Genomic DNA, 18,728 nt, shown 5'->3' on the forward strand with positions numbered 1-18,728 from the left:
GGAAATCTGCCACTGTTCTCTTCCTTTTTTATAATTTTTTCCCCCTCCCTTGATTTTTTTCTTTTTTCTTTTCTTTTTTTTTTTTTTTTTTTTTTGGTCTCTTTAGGGCCACACCCACGGCATATGGAGGTTCCCAGGCTAGGGGTCCAGTCGGAGCTGCAGCTGCTGGCCCCAGCCACAGCCACAGCAGCGCCAGATCCGAGCTGCATCTGTGACCTACACCACAGCTCACAGCAAAGTCGGATCCTTAACCCATTGAGCAGGGCCAGGGATCGAACCTGCAGCCTCATGGATATACTACCTGGGTTCTTAACCCACTGAGCCATCATGGGAACGCCTTGATTTGGGGGGCGGGGGTAAAATACATATAACATAAAATTGATCACTGTAAGCATTTACATTTTATAAAACAAACTCTCTTCCCATTAAACTCCCATTCCCTCCTCCCCGAGTCCCTGGCAGCCATCATTCTACCTTTTTATTTTTTTTGGCCGTGCCCATGGCACGTGGAGGTTACTGGGCCAAGCCGCTGCAGGGACAACGCCAGATCCTTAACCTGTTGGACCACAAGAGAACTCCTCCCCCCATTCTATTTTTGTCTCTGAATTCAACTACTCTGGGGGCCTCCTCTGTGTGGAATCACACAGGATTTATCTTTTTGTGTCTGGCTTCTTTCACTTAGCCTGGTGCCCTCAAAGTCCATCCCTGTGGTAAGATGGGTCAGAGTTTCCTTCCCTTTTTTTTTGCTGTTTTAGGACTGCACCCATGATACATGGAGGTTCCCAGGCTAGGGCTCGAATCGGAGTGACAGCTACCAGCCTACGCCACAGCCACAGCAACGCCAGATCCGAGCCGCGTCTGCGCCCTACACCACAGCTTACACCACAGCTCACGGCAACGCCAGATCCTCAACCCACTGAGCGAGGCCAGGGATCGAACCCGCGTCCTCATGGATCATGGGTTCATTTACTGCTGAGCCACAAAGGAACTCCAGAATTTCCTTCCTTTTTAACGCTCACTCATAATCCTATGGAGGGACGCTTGGGTGGCTTCTACCCTTCGGCCCTTGTGAGTAGTGCTGCCCTGCGGGTGGGTGTGCACCTATCTGCCGAGGCTCTGCCTCCACTGTTATGCGATTTAATGAATGTCTTCCTTGGTCACTGATTGGCCGGTTGTTCTGTTCCTTCCGTCAGTTGCCGTGCAGACGGTCTACGTGCAGCAGCCTGTCTCCTTTTTTGACCGCCCGGTCCAGATGTGCTGTCCCTCCTGCAACAAGATGATTGTGACTCAGCTGTCCTATAATGCTGGCACCCTCACCTGGCTCTCCTGTGGGAGCCTCTGCCTGCTGGGGTAAGTCTGGGGTCCACTCTGACCCTGGGCTCCTCCAAACTCCTCTCTTGCAGGATTTCTCAACCGCAGCCCCTACTTCTGTGTGGACGGGGCTGCTGTCCTTTGCCCTGCGGGCTGAGCAGCATCCCTGGCCTTCACCCACTAGATAGTCATGCCCGGTGGAGACCCACTGCCCTTGAGTGTGTCAGCGCCTGGAAGCCGCTGTCCTATCATTTCTTCTCAGACCCCTCCCCGTGTGTCGGGACAAGCGAGGCAGCCACTTCCAATCTGTACATTGAAATGCTTTCTCGTCATCGCTTCAGAACTTCTTAGCCTTTGATGACTGTCAGTAGTTTTCTCTCACCTGCACAAGGCGAGTGTGTAAATATTTATGTCTGCACCCAGGGTATGATGCTGAAAGAGAGCATCCTTTCTGTTCTGGGAGAAATTCGAGGAAGCACCATTTCATTTCTTCTTTTTTTTTTTTTTTTTTTGCCAAGCAGCTCAAGGCAGCCTCCTTAATCCTGTCCAGGAGAGTCACTCCGCAAACCATGGGCACTGCATTTTCTTCCTTGGAGGAAACGGGGTCCGTGGGTTTCTTTTCAGGAGCCCTAGCTGGGCTCTTTCCCCATGGCCTGCTTGTGACCTAGGTCAGTGAGGAATGATGGTTCTCTTCTGGCTTTTTTTTGTCTTTTGTCTTTTGTCTTTTTAGAGCCGCACCTGTGGCATATGGAGGTTCCCAGGCCAGGGGTCGAATTGGAGCTGCAGCTGCTGGCCTACTCCAGGGCCACAGCCACGCCAGAATCGAGCCGCATCTGCAACCTACACCACAGCTCATGGCAGCACCAGATCCTTAACCCACCGATCGAGGCCAGGGATCGAACCCGAGACGTCATGGTTCCTCATTGGATTTGTTTCGGCTGCGCCACGACGGGACCTTCTTGATTTTGATGAGAGGCTCAAAGCCCCTGAGGACTTCCCTTTCTTGAGGACTCAAGTTCAGTGGGGAGGCTCAGAGACAGAAAACCATACGTCAAAGTTCATCACCTTTGGACGATCCTGTTACAACTAACTTTTCCCTTTGAAGTCAGGGAAAGACCAAATGGAGACGTTTGGCAAAGGTTGGCCTCTGGCTTTCCAAAGGAGGCAGCCTTTTCTCTCCCTTCCTCCTTTTCTTCCTTAAATGCACCTCTGCGTGTTCAAATCCTGCCTCTCACTGCTGTGTGGCTGTGGGCAAGTGACTTAACCTCTCTGTGCTCCAGTTTCCTCATCTGTAAACTGGAGGGACTCATGCCCACCTCAGGGGGTGTCGAGGTTAAAGTAGGTGAATGTGTGTGCAGTGCCCCTGGGGCTGGTAGTTAGGACCCATGTCATAGCTCACGGCAAAACGCCAGATCCTTAACCCACTGAGCAAGGCCAGGGATCGAACCCACATCCTCACGGTTCCTAGTTGGGTTTGTTACCACTGAGCCAAACGGGAACTCCTGATTCGGCTTTATCTGAATCTGCCTTCCTGCACGATGTTGAGTTTTTAAATTATGTTTTGAGGAAGCTATAGTCTAAGGCTGTGGGGTATTTTCTGCCACCAGCTGGGTGTCCAGGGATTCAATTCACAATTCAGTTGTGCCACGAACCCCCTGGAGTTAGTGCAGACCCCACAGCTTGGGGGCCCAGTCCCACAGACTGCCCCCCCACTTCAGACCAATCACAAGCCTCGGGTCCCCTGTATTTCTGACCCACCAGCTACAAATCGGGGGTCCCGCTCTCCCCTCTGCAGGTTTGATGATGCTCTAGCATGGCACACAGAATTTAGGAGGGCGCTTGGTTTATGATAAAGGAGGCAAATGGACAGCTGGACAAGGAGATACCCAGGCAAGGTCCAGATGAATCCTGAGCACAGGGGTTTCTGTCCCCAAGGAGCTGGGGTACCACACCCTCCTGGCACATAGTTGCCTTCACCAACCCATATGCTCTCCAAAAATGGTTGTTCAAGAGGTTTTTTTTAGCTGCCTCGAGCCACATGGAGTTCCCGGTCCAGGGGTCAGATCTGAGGCATAGTTTCAACCTAAGCCGCAGCTTTGGCAATGCCAGACCCTTAAACCACTGTGCCAGGCTGGAGATCGAACCTGTGTCCCAGCACTCCCAACACGCCACTGATCCCATTATACCACAGTGGGAGCTCCCGTTCAAGAAGTTTTGTAACCCGGTCCTCTGCACCCCAGGGGATCAGCCGCATCCTGAGCCTGTCGAGGGCTCGTTGCCTCATTAGCGTAAATGCAGGTGAGATTGAAAGGGGCTTCTGCGGAGTCACGGAACACACTCCGGCCCCTCTGGAGGTCCGAGGGTTTTGGAGCTCTGTGCCAGGAACCAAAGAGCACCACCAAATACATTTCTTCTTAAACCTCAGGCTGTATGGGGGTCTTGCCTGCATGAGCTGATGGCGGGTCACGTAGGTCAGGAGATGTGATTTAAGGAGTTTTCTCTGGTGGTTGCTGTGAGAAGCAGCCTCTCCATGGGAAAGTGATGAGTCCTAGACAGGAGTTGGCAAATGACAGCCCAGGGGCCAAATCCAGCGCCTTGTAAGTTTTATTGGAACACGGCACACGTTTATCTACAGATGATCCATGGCCGCTTTTACGCTGTGACGACAAAATAAGACCCATGTAGCCTCAACTACGTACTATCTGCCTGTTTACGAAAGACGTTCGCTGACTCCAATCTCCACCTTGGAAAGATGCCCAGATGGCCCAGGACGTGACAATACAGCAGGGCAGTCTGTCTGTGGGAGCAGCCTCGGCCATGGTTGGAGTATTTGTTCCCTAGGGCGGTCGTGACAAGTTGCCACAAACCTGGTGGCTTAAAACAAGAGGAATTTATTCTCTTACCCTTCTGGAGGCCAGAAGTCCAAAGTCAAGGCCATGCTCCTTCCGAAGCCTCTAAGGGCAGAATCCTCCTTTGCTTCTTCCAGCTCTGGTGGTCCCAGCGTTCCTGGCCGGTGGCTGCATCGTGCCAATCTCTGCCCCTCTGTGGTTGTTGTTCTGCCCCTGTCTTTACATGGGCTTTGTCCCTCCCTGCATTTCTGTGTGTCCTTTTCTTATAAGGGCACTGGTCTTTGAGTTGAAGGAACCTACCAGGATAATCCAGGATGGTCCCATCTTGAGATCCTTCATTGCATCTGCAAAGACCCTTTTTCTCAAGGTCACCTTGACCAGAAGAAGGTCTCAGAGGCTCTAACTAAGCATCACAACCGCCTGTCGCTAGGTACCAGGAAGTCCCAGGTCCATCTAGTCTGGGCGGGTCCAGCCTCTAAAAGCCCCCTTCCCCCTTATTCCTGACTCCAGGAAGGGCTGCCGGGGGACTGGGACATTGGCCTTTCCACATGTCAAGGGACAATTTCAAGGGTTCTTAAAAATATATATATTTGTAAAGCCCCCTGAAATTATTATTATTATTATTTATATATATATTATATAAAATAAGGTAAAAATTACACATCATTTTTATTATATATTATATATTTATTATATTTTTATGTAATAATGTAACAACAGGAAATTACTTTTAAAATGTTTTTATTATACATTTCATCATATATTTTATTTTATCTATCAGAAAGTAAAAATACAAAATTGCTTTTTTATATATTTTTATTACATATCGCATTATACATTGTATTACATTTTTTTTAATTTATTTTTTATTTTTTAAATTTTTTTTTTTAATTTTTTTTGTCTTTTTGCTATTTCTTGGGCCACTCCCGCGGCATGTGGAGGTTCCCAGGCTAGGGGTCCAATCGGAGCTGTAGCCACCAGCCTACGCCAGAGCCACAGCAACGCAGGATCCGAGCCGCGTCTGTGACCTACACCTCAGCTCACGGCAACGCCAGATCATTAACCCACTGAGCAAGGGCAGGGACCGAACCCACAACCTCATGGTTCCTAGTCGGATTCGTTAGCCACTGCGCCACGACAGGAACTCCCTGTATTACATTTTATATGTAAGAAAGTAAAAATACAAAATCACTTTTTTATATATTTTTATTCCATATTTCATTATATTTTATATATACCAAAGTAAAAAGTATACATTTTATATCATATAGGAAGTTATTTTGTTATATAAAAATAATTATTATTATTGTTTATATAGATAAAATAACATAAATAAATGAATGAATAAATGCAGTCACCTTCCCACGTTCCGAGGGTTAGGACTCTGACGTATCTTTTCGGGGGCCACCATCACAAGGACTGCTGTCACTGACTCGCTCCCTGTGCGGCCTCTTGTGTTCCAGGTGCGTCGCGGGCTGCTGCTTCATCCCTTTCTGTGTGGACGCCCTGCAGGACGTGGACCACTACTGTCCCAACTGCAAAGCTCTCCTGGGCACCTACAAGCGTTTGTAGGACTCGACTGGACTGGAGGGAGCCACGAGCCACAGGAACGCCTGGCCGACTGTCACCCCGCCCGGGCCCTGGTGGGACCTCCACCTTGGCGGTGTCACCTCACCAGGGGCTCCGCCTTCGTGTCTTCTTTTGGGGGGAAAAGATCGCAAAAGTAACACACCTCCAAACACCAGAAAGTTGCTGCTTGGAGTCATGCACAGGACATGCAAAGACATTCTCCTTGAGCGCTGGGTCAAGGCTTTCCTGCCAGCCCGGGGCCCAGGTCTTCTCATGTAGCTGTGATCATTGTCCCGTCTGAATAATCTCCTGGGGAGTTGCCACTGGCTGGCTTTTGTTCTGGCCTCCGTGGGCCCTTCTCTCTGTGGTCTGAAACTGAGACGTCCCCAGATTGCCTTATTTTTTTGAAAGTGTTCTGGCCCTGGTTTGGCTGAACCAGCCTTTAGTGCCTAGCGTCACATCCATCTGTCCCCACTTGCGATGACAAAAATCTTGCCTTATCAACCAAGGGCTTGGCTCTCAGATTCTGTAACCACAGGCTTTTAATTAGCACACAAATTCACTTTAATTTCCTTTCTTTCTTTTTTCCTTTTTTTTTTTTTTTTTTTTTTTTTTTGGCTGCACCCGCAGCACGCAGAAGTTTTGGAGCCAGGGATCAAACGCGCGCCATAGCAGTGACCCGACCCACAGCAGGGACAGCACCAGATCCCCAACCCGCTGTGCCACCAGGGGACTCCTAGTCTCTTCATTCACTTTTAAGTCCAAGGAAGGGTTATTCACACCCCCCAGGCACATAGCCCTGAGGTCATAAACGCAGGGGAGAAATAGGAAGCTAGATCTTATCACTGACCTGCCTTCTAGGTACCAAATCCGCAGTCACTTTCCAGGAAGGGCTTTTTTCTCAGAGAGGAATTGTTTGTATTCACAGTTTTTGTGACCTCCTTTTGGTCTTAAACCCCTTTGAACATAATTTCGAAAGGAGGAATTGATAGAACTGTTTTCTGGAACCCTTCAGCTGGTGTCATTCTCTCATCTGCCAATGCGCTCTTGTTTGTTTTGCTGGGCGGGGGGGTTGCCGTAAGAGAAAAAGTAATGGATAATTTCATCCACTGCCTTTACTTGGGTTGAGTGTGGTTCTTCAAAACCTCCATAATGGGACTCAAAGTGGGGCCCCTTTTGGGTTCCCGGTGGTATGTTTGGAAAGACAAAGGAAGTATGTTTGAGCATGTCTGGGAACCATGGTGCTGAAAGCTTGGGGATCTGACTATTTCAAAAGAATCCGAAGCCTGGGTTTTATTTTTCAGAAATACAATTTATTGTATAACATCAGAAGATATGATTTCTAGGACTCAAGCCACAAGCCAGAGTTGGTTTACGGCTGTGTCAGCTTTGAAATCAAGACAAAGCCGGGCTCAACGTTCAGGCGTCCCTGTTTTGAGAATAAATAGGCACAGGGAATGCATGTGAATAATAGTAGGTAGAAATCAAGTTTAGACCTTGATCAAAAAAAAAAAATCTGTATATTGGTTGAAAATGATAACCCTTGATTCAGCTTGTTCCATTTGATGTTTCAAAAGTTGCAGGAATTATTTTTGCAATGACTGGATAGTACTTGGGTGTTATCTGCTTTTCAAAAATAAAGTCTTTGGTTCACTCTGTGAACTATTTATCTCTTCTTACGGTGTGAAGAATGGTCTCATGTTGTGTTTCCGGCTCTTGCTACAAAGAACCTTTATTTGCTCCGTAACAGTTAGAAAAGCCTTCGTGATAAAAAAACGTCAGACTTGCTGAATATCCCGAGATGTCAAGATGACCGATGCTGAGCTGGGCGGGTTGCTAGCGAGTCAGATTTGCGCATTAGGCTCCTGGAACCCAATAGGCGGTGGTGGCGATGGCAGTGAGCCATAGCTTTCAAGTTTTAATAAAATGCACAGAAGAAAGCCGTCCTCATTCATTCTCTGAACAAAACATGCTTTGTTAATTGATCCGGGGTAGATGTGAGCAGCTAGAAGGAAGGCATCGTAACTCGCCCGGAATATGAATGCCATCCTCTCTTTCCTACCTGGTGACAAAGCTTCATTTCGGGAGGTGCCAGGAAATCATGTCCTCTTGGTGTGACTTTTTCATTTCAACCTTCGCTTCTGGTCTGGAAAAATTGCTGCTCACCCGTTCGCGATGGTGTGTTTTTCTTTCATTTGACAAAATGAAGCCCAGGCATATTTAGCAGTTATGCTCAGATGGTGGCGTGGAAGCGGGCTCAAGCTGTTATTAATTACACGTGCAGAGTCTTCTCAACAAGAGCCCTATTTCGAGGACTGTAAAATATATATACTATGGAGCTTTTAAAAATAACATCGGATGCCAGGAGTATGAAGTATTCATCAGACATTCCATTTTATTCCAAGTATGGGCTTCCTCGTGTATTTTTACGAATTAAAAAAAGGCTCTTTTGTTCTGTCCCTGTGTATGGGGGCCTTTGGAATTCGTTTGCTGCAAACACTGAGTCACATTCAATGAATGAAAGAGCTTTATTTTGTATCTTCTTGGATCTCAAAGAAGAATTTTTTTTTTCTTTTATCAATTTTTCAAACCCCAAGTGGCCGTATAGCTTGCATACTGTTGGTCTGTCCAGGCGTGGGACAGAAGTGTTGGTTTGTGCCTTAGTAACGAAAAGTATTCTGTGCTTGCATCTATTTTAGCCAGCTTCGAGCACATGACTGATCCCTGGCTGACCACAGCATTACCCAGGAAAATGTTTTCTCTGGGACAACTGGCTTCCCAGTTGCTACCGAGAACCCTTCTATTGGACTCCAAACTATTTATAAACGTGGCTTCCCACACTCACACAGAGTCTCGTCTCGGTTTTTCTCCCCAGTGACAGCCTCTCGTGTTCAGGATATTAAAATCCTTCTCTGACTTTCTGGGCTCCAAGGTCTCTGCTTAGGAATACGTGTAGACGTTGGAATTTCACTTACGAAATTCCGATTTGCATTTTGGATCTTATTAAAGTTATCTCCTGCGTTGATGACTCATGTTTACAATGAGTCCTCTGTTTTCCACGGGCAGATGAATTGAAAGGAGATCCAGCAAGGGCGATGAAAGAGAGAAACCGGGAGGGGTTTTTTTCCTCCCCCTAGTCTTAAGAATCTTAAAGGAACAAGAATCGGAGGCTAGGAAAGATTAAAAAAAAAAAGAAGTTCAAGTATACAGTCTAGTGCATTTGACTTTTGCGACTGTTCTCTTCAGTATTAGGAGGATGTTCACACATTTAAATCCCCATTTTTCCTCTTGAATTATTTTTCAGAGCAGTTTTAGGTTCCTAGCAAAATCTTTGAGGAGGTACAGAGATTTCTCACCTGCCCCCTGCCCCCAAACACGCACAGCCTCTGCTATCAGCGTCCCCTACGTTTGTCACAATTGATGAACCTACATCGACGAAACATCATCATCCAAAGTCCACAGTCTGCCTTAGCGTTCACTCCTGCTGGTGTACATTCTGCGTGTTTGGACAAATGTAGGGACATGTATCCACCACCATGGTATCACACGGAGTATTTTCACAGCCCTAGAAATTATTGCCTGTACCTTCCTCCCCACTACCCCCTGCATCCACTGATCTTTTGTTCTTAACTTTTTCAAATTATAGTTGACTTATAATACTGTCAATTTCTGCTGCGCTGCAAAGTGACCCAGTTATACATCTTTTTTCTTCTTCTTTTCTTTTTAGGACCACACCCGCGGCACATGGAGATTCCCAGGCTAGGAATTGAATCAGAGCTACAGCTGCTGGCCTATCCCACAGCCACAGCAACACAGGATCCAAGTCGTGTGTGCAACCTACCCCACAGCTCACGGCAACGCCAGATCCTTAGCCCACTGAACAAGGCCAGGGATCAAACCCACAACCTTATGGTTCCTAGTTGGATTTGTTTCCACGGCACCACAACGGGAACTCCTGTATACATTCTTTTTCTCCTATTATCTTCTGTCCTGTTCCATCACAAGTGATTGGATGTAGTTCCCTGTGGCCCCTGATCTTTTGACAGCATCCGCAATTCCGCCTTTCCCAGAATGTCACAGTTTTGGAATCATCCAGTGTGTAGGTTTCTCAGATTGCCTTTTTCTGACAATATGCTTTTAAGTTTCCTCTATGTTTTCTTGTGGTTGGTAGCTCATTTTTTTATTATTCTGGTAAATCCCTCTTTGTCTGGTTGTGCCACACATGTAAGTACTTAAACTGTTCACAGTACTGCAGTGTCCCAAATGGGCAAAGTCAGCGTAACTCGTGTGCCCAATATCAGTGTCATCAGAGAGCAAAGTATTGTTTGTGAAACCTGGGTTTCTACGGATGTGTATGTGTGCAGGTTTTACCAGACTCAGGGTCTCAGCTGCTTGTTGCTCAGGAATCCAGTATTCCTGAGAGATGAGTGTTGGGTAAAAGGAAAGACAGCTTTATTGAAGAAGTCCGCAATCCTGGGGAGAAGGTGGACGCATGCCCCAAAGAACCAATCCTCCACGGTCCAGGGGGCAAAGGCTTTTAAAGGGGAGTTTCAGGGGTACACAGGTGGGGGAGAGGGGACTACATGCAGAACAGCATAGTCAGCTCCAACAGTCGTCTTTTTTGTTTGTTTGTTTGTTTGTTTTTGCTTTTTAGGGCTGTACCTGCAGCATATGGCAGTTCCCAGGCTGGGGGTCACATCAGAGCTACAGCTGCTGGCCTACACCACAGCCACTACAACATCGGGTCTGCACTGTATCTTCGACCTACAACACAGCTCACTGCGATGCCGGATCCCCGACCCACTGAGCAAGGCCAGGGATTGAACCCGTATCCTCATAGATCCTGTTAGATTCATTTCCACTGTGGCACAGCGGGAACTCCCAATGGTCGTCTTGAAATTGGTCATGTGGTGGTCTGATCAGTATCATCTTGATGGCTTTAGATAAAGTTAATCTTCAACTCCAGGTTCCGTTTTTTTCTCATTTTCTTGAGGCCGGTTCTTAGAATTGTGTAAGATGGAGCAGCTTATATCATGGCTACAAGTCTTGTCACCATGTAGTTTATCTGCAAAACAGCTCAAAGGATATAGATCAGATGATTGTCCTTAACCCTTGAGAGAAACTAAAGGTCCTTGACTTTGTTTAATGACTCCACTATTATTATTTTGTCTTGTTTGGCTATTTCCTTTGCTTTTGCCTTTTCTCACTTTTCCAATTACATTGATTCTTTGGCTAAAATTTTTCTTCAGACAAGAAGCAGGTGGAGGACATGGGGTGGGGGGTTCTGTCCTAGGAAGGTTACACTATTACAGGGAGGTCACAGTGCAAAGTGAGTGCCAAGGGAAACACCCAAGAACCGTGGGTCTGGCACATCTATGGTTTTGACGTATCATTGATTGACTCCATTTCATTAGAGGTGTTGTAAAGCTTACATACCAGCCCTGCCTGGGAAGGATAAGCAGTGGCCTCAGCACTACACTGCCAACATTTCCGGAGGCTTCTTTATTGCTTTTTAAGTTAAAATGCATATAACATTAAAGTGTATAATTCAGTGATATCCGGTACGTTCACAGTGCTGTGGAACCATTGCCTCTACTGGGCTCCAAAACGCTTCCACTGGCCCCACATAAAACTCCTTACCCATTGGCCAGTCCCTCCTGCTTCCTTTCCATGCATCTGGCAGCCACCAATTTGCTTCTGTTTCTTCAGATTGACCTATTCTGGATATTTCATATAAACGTAATCATAACATGTGGGCTTTCGTGGCTGGCTTCTTTCACGGAGCATCATGGTCTCCAAGTTCACCCACCTAGATTGCGTAGGGGCTTCATTCCTTTTAATGGCTGAGTAATATTCCATCCTATGGACATGGTGCATTTTGTTTATCCCTTTATCCGTCGATGGCCCATTTGAGTTGTTTCCATCACATTTTGGTGGTGGTGAACAAGGTTGCTGTGAACGTGTGTTGACAGGGTTTTATGTGGGAGTATGGTTTCAGTTCTCTGGGGTATGTGCCTTGGAGCGGAACTGCTGGGTCATAGAGTAATTCAGTTTAACTTTTTGAGGAACCGCAGGATGGCTTCTTGAAGAAATGTTTCCTAGGAGTTCCTGTTGTGGCTCAGTGGGTTAAGAACTTCACATAGCACCCATAAGGATATGGATTCAATTTCTGGCCTCGCTGAGAGGGTTAAGGATCCAGCACTGCCACAAGCTGCAGTGTAGATCAAAGCTGCTGCTCAGGGGAGTTCCCGTCGTGGCGCAGTGGTTAACGAATCCAACTAGGAACCATGAGGTTGCGGGTTCAGTCCCTGGCCTTGCTCAGTGGGTTAAGGATCCAGTGTTGTCGTGAGCTGTGGTGTAAGTTGCAGACGTGGCTTGGATCCCGTGTAGCTGTGGCTCTGGTGTGGGCCGGCGGCTACAGCTCTGATTGGACCCCTAGCCTGGGAATCTCCATATGCCACGGGTGCGGCCCTAACAAAGGCAAAAAGACAAAAAAAAAATTAAAAAAAAAAAAAAAAGCCGCTGCTCAGATCCCACATTGCCGTGGCTGAGACACAGGCCTACAGCTGCAGCTCCAATTTGACCCCTAGCCTCAGAACTTCCATATGCTGCAGGGGCAGCTATAAAAAGGAAAAAAGAAAAGAAATGTTTCCTAGTGGAACAACCCTGCTGGCACAAGCTACCTTTTGGAACTGCCCTGGGCTCCAGAACTCTGCCCTCTTCTGCTTTGAGAGCCATGTGGAGCAGCCTGGGGGCAACAGAGCTGGATTTGGAGGAGGAAGACCCGTGCCCTGGGCTGCCTGCCCCAACTCCTCGATGATCTGAGCCCCATTCTATCCTTGGTGCTCCCACGGAGCCTGAAAAATGAGGAGGGGTGAATGGTGCATCTTGGCTCTTTTATATGGACCCTCTAAGGTGTTCAGCTGCTGGTCCTCCACTCACCTGTGCGGAACTGACTGTGGAAGGGGAGAAGCATCAGATACAAACAATCTAACATCCCTGTTACAAACCACAGTGGGCAAGAAGAGGAAAAGGGCCAATTGTGGTGATTTTATTGGGGGGGGGAGGGGCACCTTATGCTCTCGAATTATCAACTCATTCTGGTATTTTCTGCTGTAGGTCTTCATGCCAGAGGCGTCTGAAAGCTGCATTAGGAAAGCTTCTTTCTGTTCTGTGTCTTCGTGTGATTTCACTGCTGTTCCGCCCTGGGTGGAATCCCTGGAACCCTTCCATTTTCTTTGGAAGAGGGGCAGCCCTTGAAACATAATCAACTTCTCTAGCTCATCTCTTGATTTCCTGTTGATAAGCAGGAAGGGCGAGGCTGGCTTCAAGTACGTGGGTGGATTCCAGCTGGATGTGGTCCGTAGAAAACGTCCCATGTGCCCAGAGGGTCACAGGGTTCTCCCAGCCATCCACCTGTGATCCAGTCTCAAACCCCGTACTGGGGTTACCCTCCCCGGTAAGGGCATCCTGGAGAAAGGGAAAGTGGGGAGCTTTTGACAATCCCTTTCGCTTTCAGTGGGGATGTTTCCATTGGCTCTGGGGGTGGGGGCTGTCCCCGGCTGAGAGAGCCTGGAAGGGAGTGTGTAGTAAGAACGCCAACAGCTCTTGAGGGTTATTCTCTAAGCTATAATTTCTATTTCTTGTTCATGTCTGAAATGAGAACGGTAGGGGAAAAAAAAACTTATCATAAGCCTGGTGGGTGGGGAGGTGGGGGGTTGCAAGTGCTTGAGCCTGAACCTCTTAGCATAGCAGTAAGCTTCCAGCAGTCAGGGGGCTCTGGTCTCGGGGTGCTTGTCAGTGCTCCATCAGCCGAATCCGACCTCCACTGCCCGCGATGGCGTGATTACGGGATACCTACCTTGAGATTCTCCGAGAGCCTTTCTGTGTGGCTATATTCATTTAAATTCCCCTGCTTTGTTGTTTTTCTTTTTCCATTGAGGTATGGTTGATTTACAGCATTATGTAAATTTCAGGTGTATAACATGGTGATTTGCAATTTCTAAATGTTCTACTCCACTTATAATTATTATAAAATATTGGCTCTATTCCCTGTGCTATGTAATGTATATATCTTTGCATCCTGTACAAAGATTGATTGATTGGATTCATTTTTGGCCCCCTTGGGGCACATGGAGTTCCCAGGCCAGGGATCAGATCCAAGCTGCCGTTGTGACCTATGCCACCCTTGCAGCAGTACCAGATCCTTTAACCTATTGTGCTGGGCCAGGGATGGAGCCTGTGTCCTGGGACTGCAGAAACACTGCCAATCCCATTGCACCACAGCGGGAACTCTTATCTTACTTATTTTTTACATGGTGGTTTGGCCCTCTTAATCTGTTACCTGTGGGTTGTCCTGGCACCTCCCTCTCCGCAGTAGTAACTAGTTTGTTCTCTTGTCTGTGAGTTTGTTTCTGTTTTGCTATATTCATTAGTTGGTTTTATTTCTTAGATTCCACATATAAATGATATGTAGCTCTGATTCAACCCCTAGTTTGGGAACTTCCATATGCACAGGTGGGGCCCTAAAAAAAGAAAAAAAATGTATTTTTGTTTTAATCAGAGGGAAAGGCCTGAATAATAATGAATACATAATAACACATCCAACCTGGATTATAGTCCTCTTTCTACAGCCTTAAAACACAATTTTTTTTTGCACGATTTTTTGTGCAGCCTTAAAACACAATTTTTTTTTTTTGTCTTTTTGTCTTATTGGGGCCACACCTGCAGCATATGGAGGTTCCCAGGCTAGGGGTCTAATTGGAGCTGTTGCCACCGGCCTATGCCAGAGTCGCAGCATGTCTGCGACCTACACCACAGCTCACGGCAACACTGCATCCTTAACCCACTGAGCGAGGCGAGGGATCGAACTCACAACCTCATGGTTCCTAGTCGGGTTTATTTCTGCTGCGCCACAATGGGAACTCCTTGGGGATTTTTTGGTTTATTTTTTTGTTACTTTGATGATTTGTTTTGAGGTTGGTTTGTTTGTTGGCCACACTCATGGCATGCAGAAGTTCCCAGGCCAGCGACTGAACGCACACCACAGCAGTGACAACACCAGGTCCTTAACCCACGGAGCCACCAGGGAACTCCCTTTCGAATATATTTTTAAGGAGGGAAGGGCCCAGGGAAGTCCACATGTGACTCCAGGTAGCAAGCCCTGGTCTAGAGCTCAAAGCCCTATCACTGACATGATGGAATTGGTCGTGCCCCCCCTTCATTCAGTAAATGTGTGTGGAGTGTGTAATATGTAAGGAGACGACCTCCTTGCTCCTGGGGAATTGAAATAAGAGCTTCATCACTACAAGATTGCTCGGCATGTTACTTCATATTATCACTACCAGATCCGCCGAGAACTCTTGCAGATGGAAAAGTAAGACATCATCACCCTTTCATGGAGAGAAAAACATACACAGAAGCAGCGTGATTTCCGGGCACTGCCAAACAACCCATAGCATAGCGAAGCCTTCTGGTCCCAAGATATACTTTGCGCTTGTCTTTCGTTTTTTGCTTTTTGCTTCTTTTCATGGCCGCAGCTCCAGCATATGGAAGTTCCCAGGTTAGGGCTTGAACTGGAGCTGCAGCTGCCCGCCTCCACCACAGCCACAGCAATGCAGGATCCGAGCCACACCTGTGACCTTCGCAGAAGCCTGCAGCAATGCCACTGATGGACGCCAGAGACCAAATCGGAACCCTCAAGGACACTATGTCTGGTTCTCAACCTTCTGAGCCACCGTGGGAATTCCTAGGTTAAGTACAGAGTTCTGGGGCTTTTGCTCCTTTTGCTGGGAGTTTCAGATTCAGGAGGCCTGGGAGGGGACCCAGGAATATGCATTTTTAAAACTATTATTATTATTATTTGGTCTTTTTAGGGCCGCGCCCGTGGCATATGGAGATTCCCAGGCTAGGGGTTGAACTGGAGCTGTAGCCGCCAGCCTATACCACAGCCACAGCAATGCAGGATCTGAGGGCCTCAGTGACCTACACCACATCTCACGGCAACGCTGGATCCTTAACCCACTGACCTGCATCCTCCTGGATGCTCGTCAGATTCGTTTCCATGGAGCCATGGTGGGAGCTCCAGGAATATGCATTTTTATATAAAAGCACTCAGGTGGCCCCTAAGGGCAGGGGAGTTTAAGAAATCTGCCCCATGCGCCTGGGAGACGGAAGTGATGTCGGGCCCAGGGAGGGTCCCAGCCTCGGCATTGTTGGCATCTTAGCCCACATCTTTTCTCATGGGGGGAGCCTGTCCTGTGCTTTGTGGGATGTTGGGCAGCATCCTTGTCCTCTACTCACCGGATACCCCAAGCACATGCCCCAGTGGTGACCACCAAGATTGTCTCCAGCCGCGTTCCCAGGGGTACAAAATCACCCCGCTGAGAACCCCTGGGCTAAGTATGCAGGAGGAAGCCAACATCCCCTGTCGTTGGAAGTTGGGGTGTCCCTCAATATCCAAGCATGTGGCTAAATTTTAAAGTACGCCCATTTCCATAAAAAGGGATGGAGCACAGGGCCTGGATACCTCGAAAACATCATGCTAGGCGTTCCCACTGTGATGCAGGGGGTTAGGAATCTGGCCTCAGCAGCTCCGGTCGCTGCAGAGGTGAGGGTTTGATCTCTGGCCTGGCGCAGCAGGTGAAAGGGTCTGGTGTTGCCACAGCTGTGGCGTAGGTCTTCGGTGTGACTCAGATTCAATCCCTGGCCTGGAAAATTCCATATGCTGTGGGTGCGGCCATAAAAGGAAAAACAACATCCTGCTAAGTGAAAGACGCCAGACGGAGGCCACAAGTCCATTGGCATGAAATGTCCAGATTAGATAACTCCATAGACACAGAAAGCGATTGCTGGTTGCCAGAGGCTGGGGCGAGGGGGTTGGGTAGTGACTGTTGAATGGGCGTGGGGTCTCCTTTGGGAGTGATGAAAATGTGTTGGAGTCAGATAGACGTGGTGACTGCCCAACATCGTGAAATGTACTAAATGCTCCCGAACTGTTCATTGTAAAATGGTAAATTTTATGCGCGTTTCACCGCCATTAAAAAAAAAGTTGCCAATTTGTATGATTTACTGTGACGGTTGCTAAGATGGGGGTGGAAGGGATTGCGAACAGTATAAACCGGAGCAGATCTTCAAATGAGGTCATAACTATTAGCAAGTGTAATCAGAATGTAACATATCATTAAATATATTAAAAGCCAGAATAGTATTTGAGGGCTGGACCTCAGTGCTACCTTTGTTGGAACGAACTAGTACAGAGCTGGGTTAGACAAGAGTCCAGTACGTGCGTGCTGAATTTGAGAAGCAAAAAGAACTGAAAGCAGTTCTATCAAGAACTGTGGGAGTTCCTGTCGTGGTGCAGCAGAAACGAATCTGACTAGGAACCATAAGGTTGCGGGTTCGATCCCTGGCCTCACTCAGTGGGTTAAGCACCTGGCACTGCCGTGAACAGTGGTGTAGGTCACGGATGCGGCTCAGATCTGGCATTGCTGTGGCTGGGGTGTAGGCCGGCAGGTGTAGCTCTGATTCGAGCCCTGGCCTGGGAATTTTCATATGCTGTGGGTGCAGCCCTAAAAAGACAAAAAGACCAAGAAAAAAAAAAAAAAAGAACTGTGTTTGAGGAGTTCCCTGGTGGCGCAGCAACAGAATCAGCCATGTATCTGCAGCCCTGGGATGCAGCCGTGTGGGCCTCCGGCCCCAAGAACTCCATGTGCTGCAGGGTGGCTGAAAAAGGAAAAAAGGAAAAAAGAATTATGACTGAGGAAATTTGCTGTGGCGCCACTGGTTAAGGAGCTGACGTTGCCACTACAACAGCAAAGCAGTTTCAGTCCCTGGCCTGGGAACTTCCACATGTGGTGAGTGCGGCCAAAAAAAAGACCTGCGACTGAGCCATGTGCAACCTGTTATATGGTTGAGGCAAGTCATTTCAACTTCCTGGGCTGAGTTTCTGTCTCCTCTAAAAAGAGGCAGGCTGATCCTTCCAACTCGAAAAGTCTGTGCTGGGAAATGGGTGGGTTCATGGGGGAGGCTCTGGAACAGGCCAGAATATGCTGGAATGTTCCGGGGGCTGGCTCTCTTGGAGGATCTGAGGCAAGCTTCTGGGTGAGCTAGGAGACCCTTCAAGACACAGACTTGGCATCCAAGAGTCTTGATTAGGACCAAGCAGCGTCCAGCTTTGATAAGCAGGATCGGAATAGCCAAGCAAGTGAGACCCGGCTGCAAAAACCGGCCACCCGTGTCCTCTCCCTGCTGTCTGAGGCCGGATGTGAGCATCTGCATCAGCACACTTGGCTTACAGGAGGATGGAGGCAGCTCTAAGTCACAGGGGGTCCTGGAGGCTGCCTTCCTCTCTCCCTGCCTGAGAATGCCACCGTTAGAGGGACCCTTTATGCACTGACCGAAGGCGAAGCACTTCTTCCTTGGGTCATGATGAAGGATGAACGGAGCCCATTCCCTGGAAGCAGGAACAAATCAATGCTTGGGCAGGGGTTATGGTCCTCACGTGAGCGCACCTATCACCCCGCAGTTGATGTGCATGGAACACCGGCCAGCTGGGTCTGCTCGGAGGTGGTGGAGGATGGGAGCCAGTTAACAGAGAGCCACGGCCCAGGCGAGGCCGGTGGGTACCAACAGGCGCTGGAGGAGAAGGTTCTGGGAGACGCAGCCCTCCACGTTCAGAAGACGTGATCAGACCCCACTGCAAAATCTCTTTTGCAAACCGCCCCTGACAAAGGGCTTCGAGGTAAGAGCTTTGGGGGTGGTAGTTTTATGGAGACAGAATTCACTCGCTGTGTAATGCATCTCTTTAAAGCGTACACCTCAGGGTGGGGGGGAGGGGGCAGTTAGTATCCTCACAGAATTTTGCAGCTCGCAAGCCATCTTACAACGTTTTCAACCCTCCCCCAAAGACGCCGGTGTCTTTAAGTTGTCACACACCCATCTCCCCACCCCACCGCCCACCCACCCTAAGCAGCTACCAGTGTATTTCATCTCTGTGGT

The 18,728-nt window shown here is 48.2% G+C and overlaps 1 protein-coding gene across 6 annotated transcripts in view; it reads left to right on the top strand.

Moving 5' to 3' along the window:
* The window catches only part of LITAF (lipopolysaccharide induced TNF factor), a 52,587-nt gene extending 45,182 nt beyond the window's left edge, over positions 1–7,405 (top strand). For all 6 annotated transcript variants that reach the window (XM_085017616.1, XM_085017615.1, XM_021086605.2 and 3 more), the window contains 2 exons: positions 1,194–1,350; positions 5,624–7,405. In XM_085017616.1, the coding sequence (XP_084873742.1) occupies positions 1,194–1,350; positions 5,624–5,732 (266 nt within the window). In that variant the 3' untranslated portion in view covers positions 5,733–7,405. The remainder of the gene's footprint in view (positions 1–1,193; positions 1,351–5,623) is intronic.
* The last annotated feature ends 11,323 nt before the right edge of the window (positions 7,406–18,728 follow it).

The sequence above is a fragment of the Sus scrofa genome, chromosome 3, assembly GCF_054392235.1.
Source record: "Sus scrofa isolate SSC_HxYL_T2T_F1_AM1 chromosome 3, Sscrofa_HxYL_maternal_Yorkshire_Landrace_v2.0, whole genome shotgun sequence".
Taxonomy (NCBI): Eukaryota; Metazoa; Chordata; class Mammalia; order Artiodactyla; family Suidae; genus Sus; species Sus scrofa.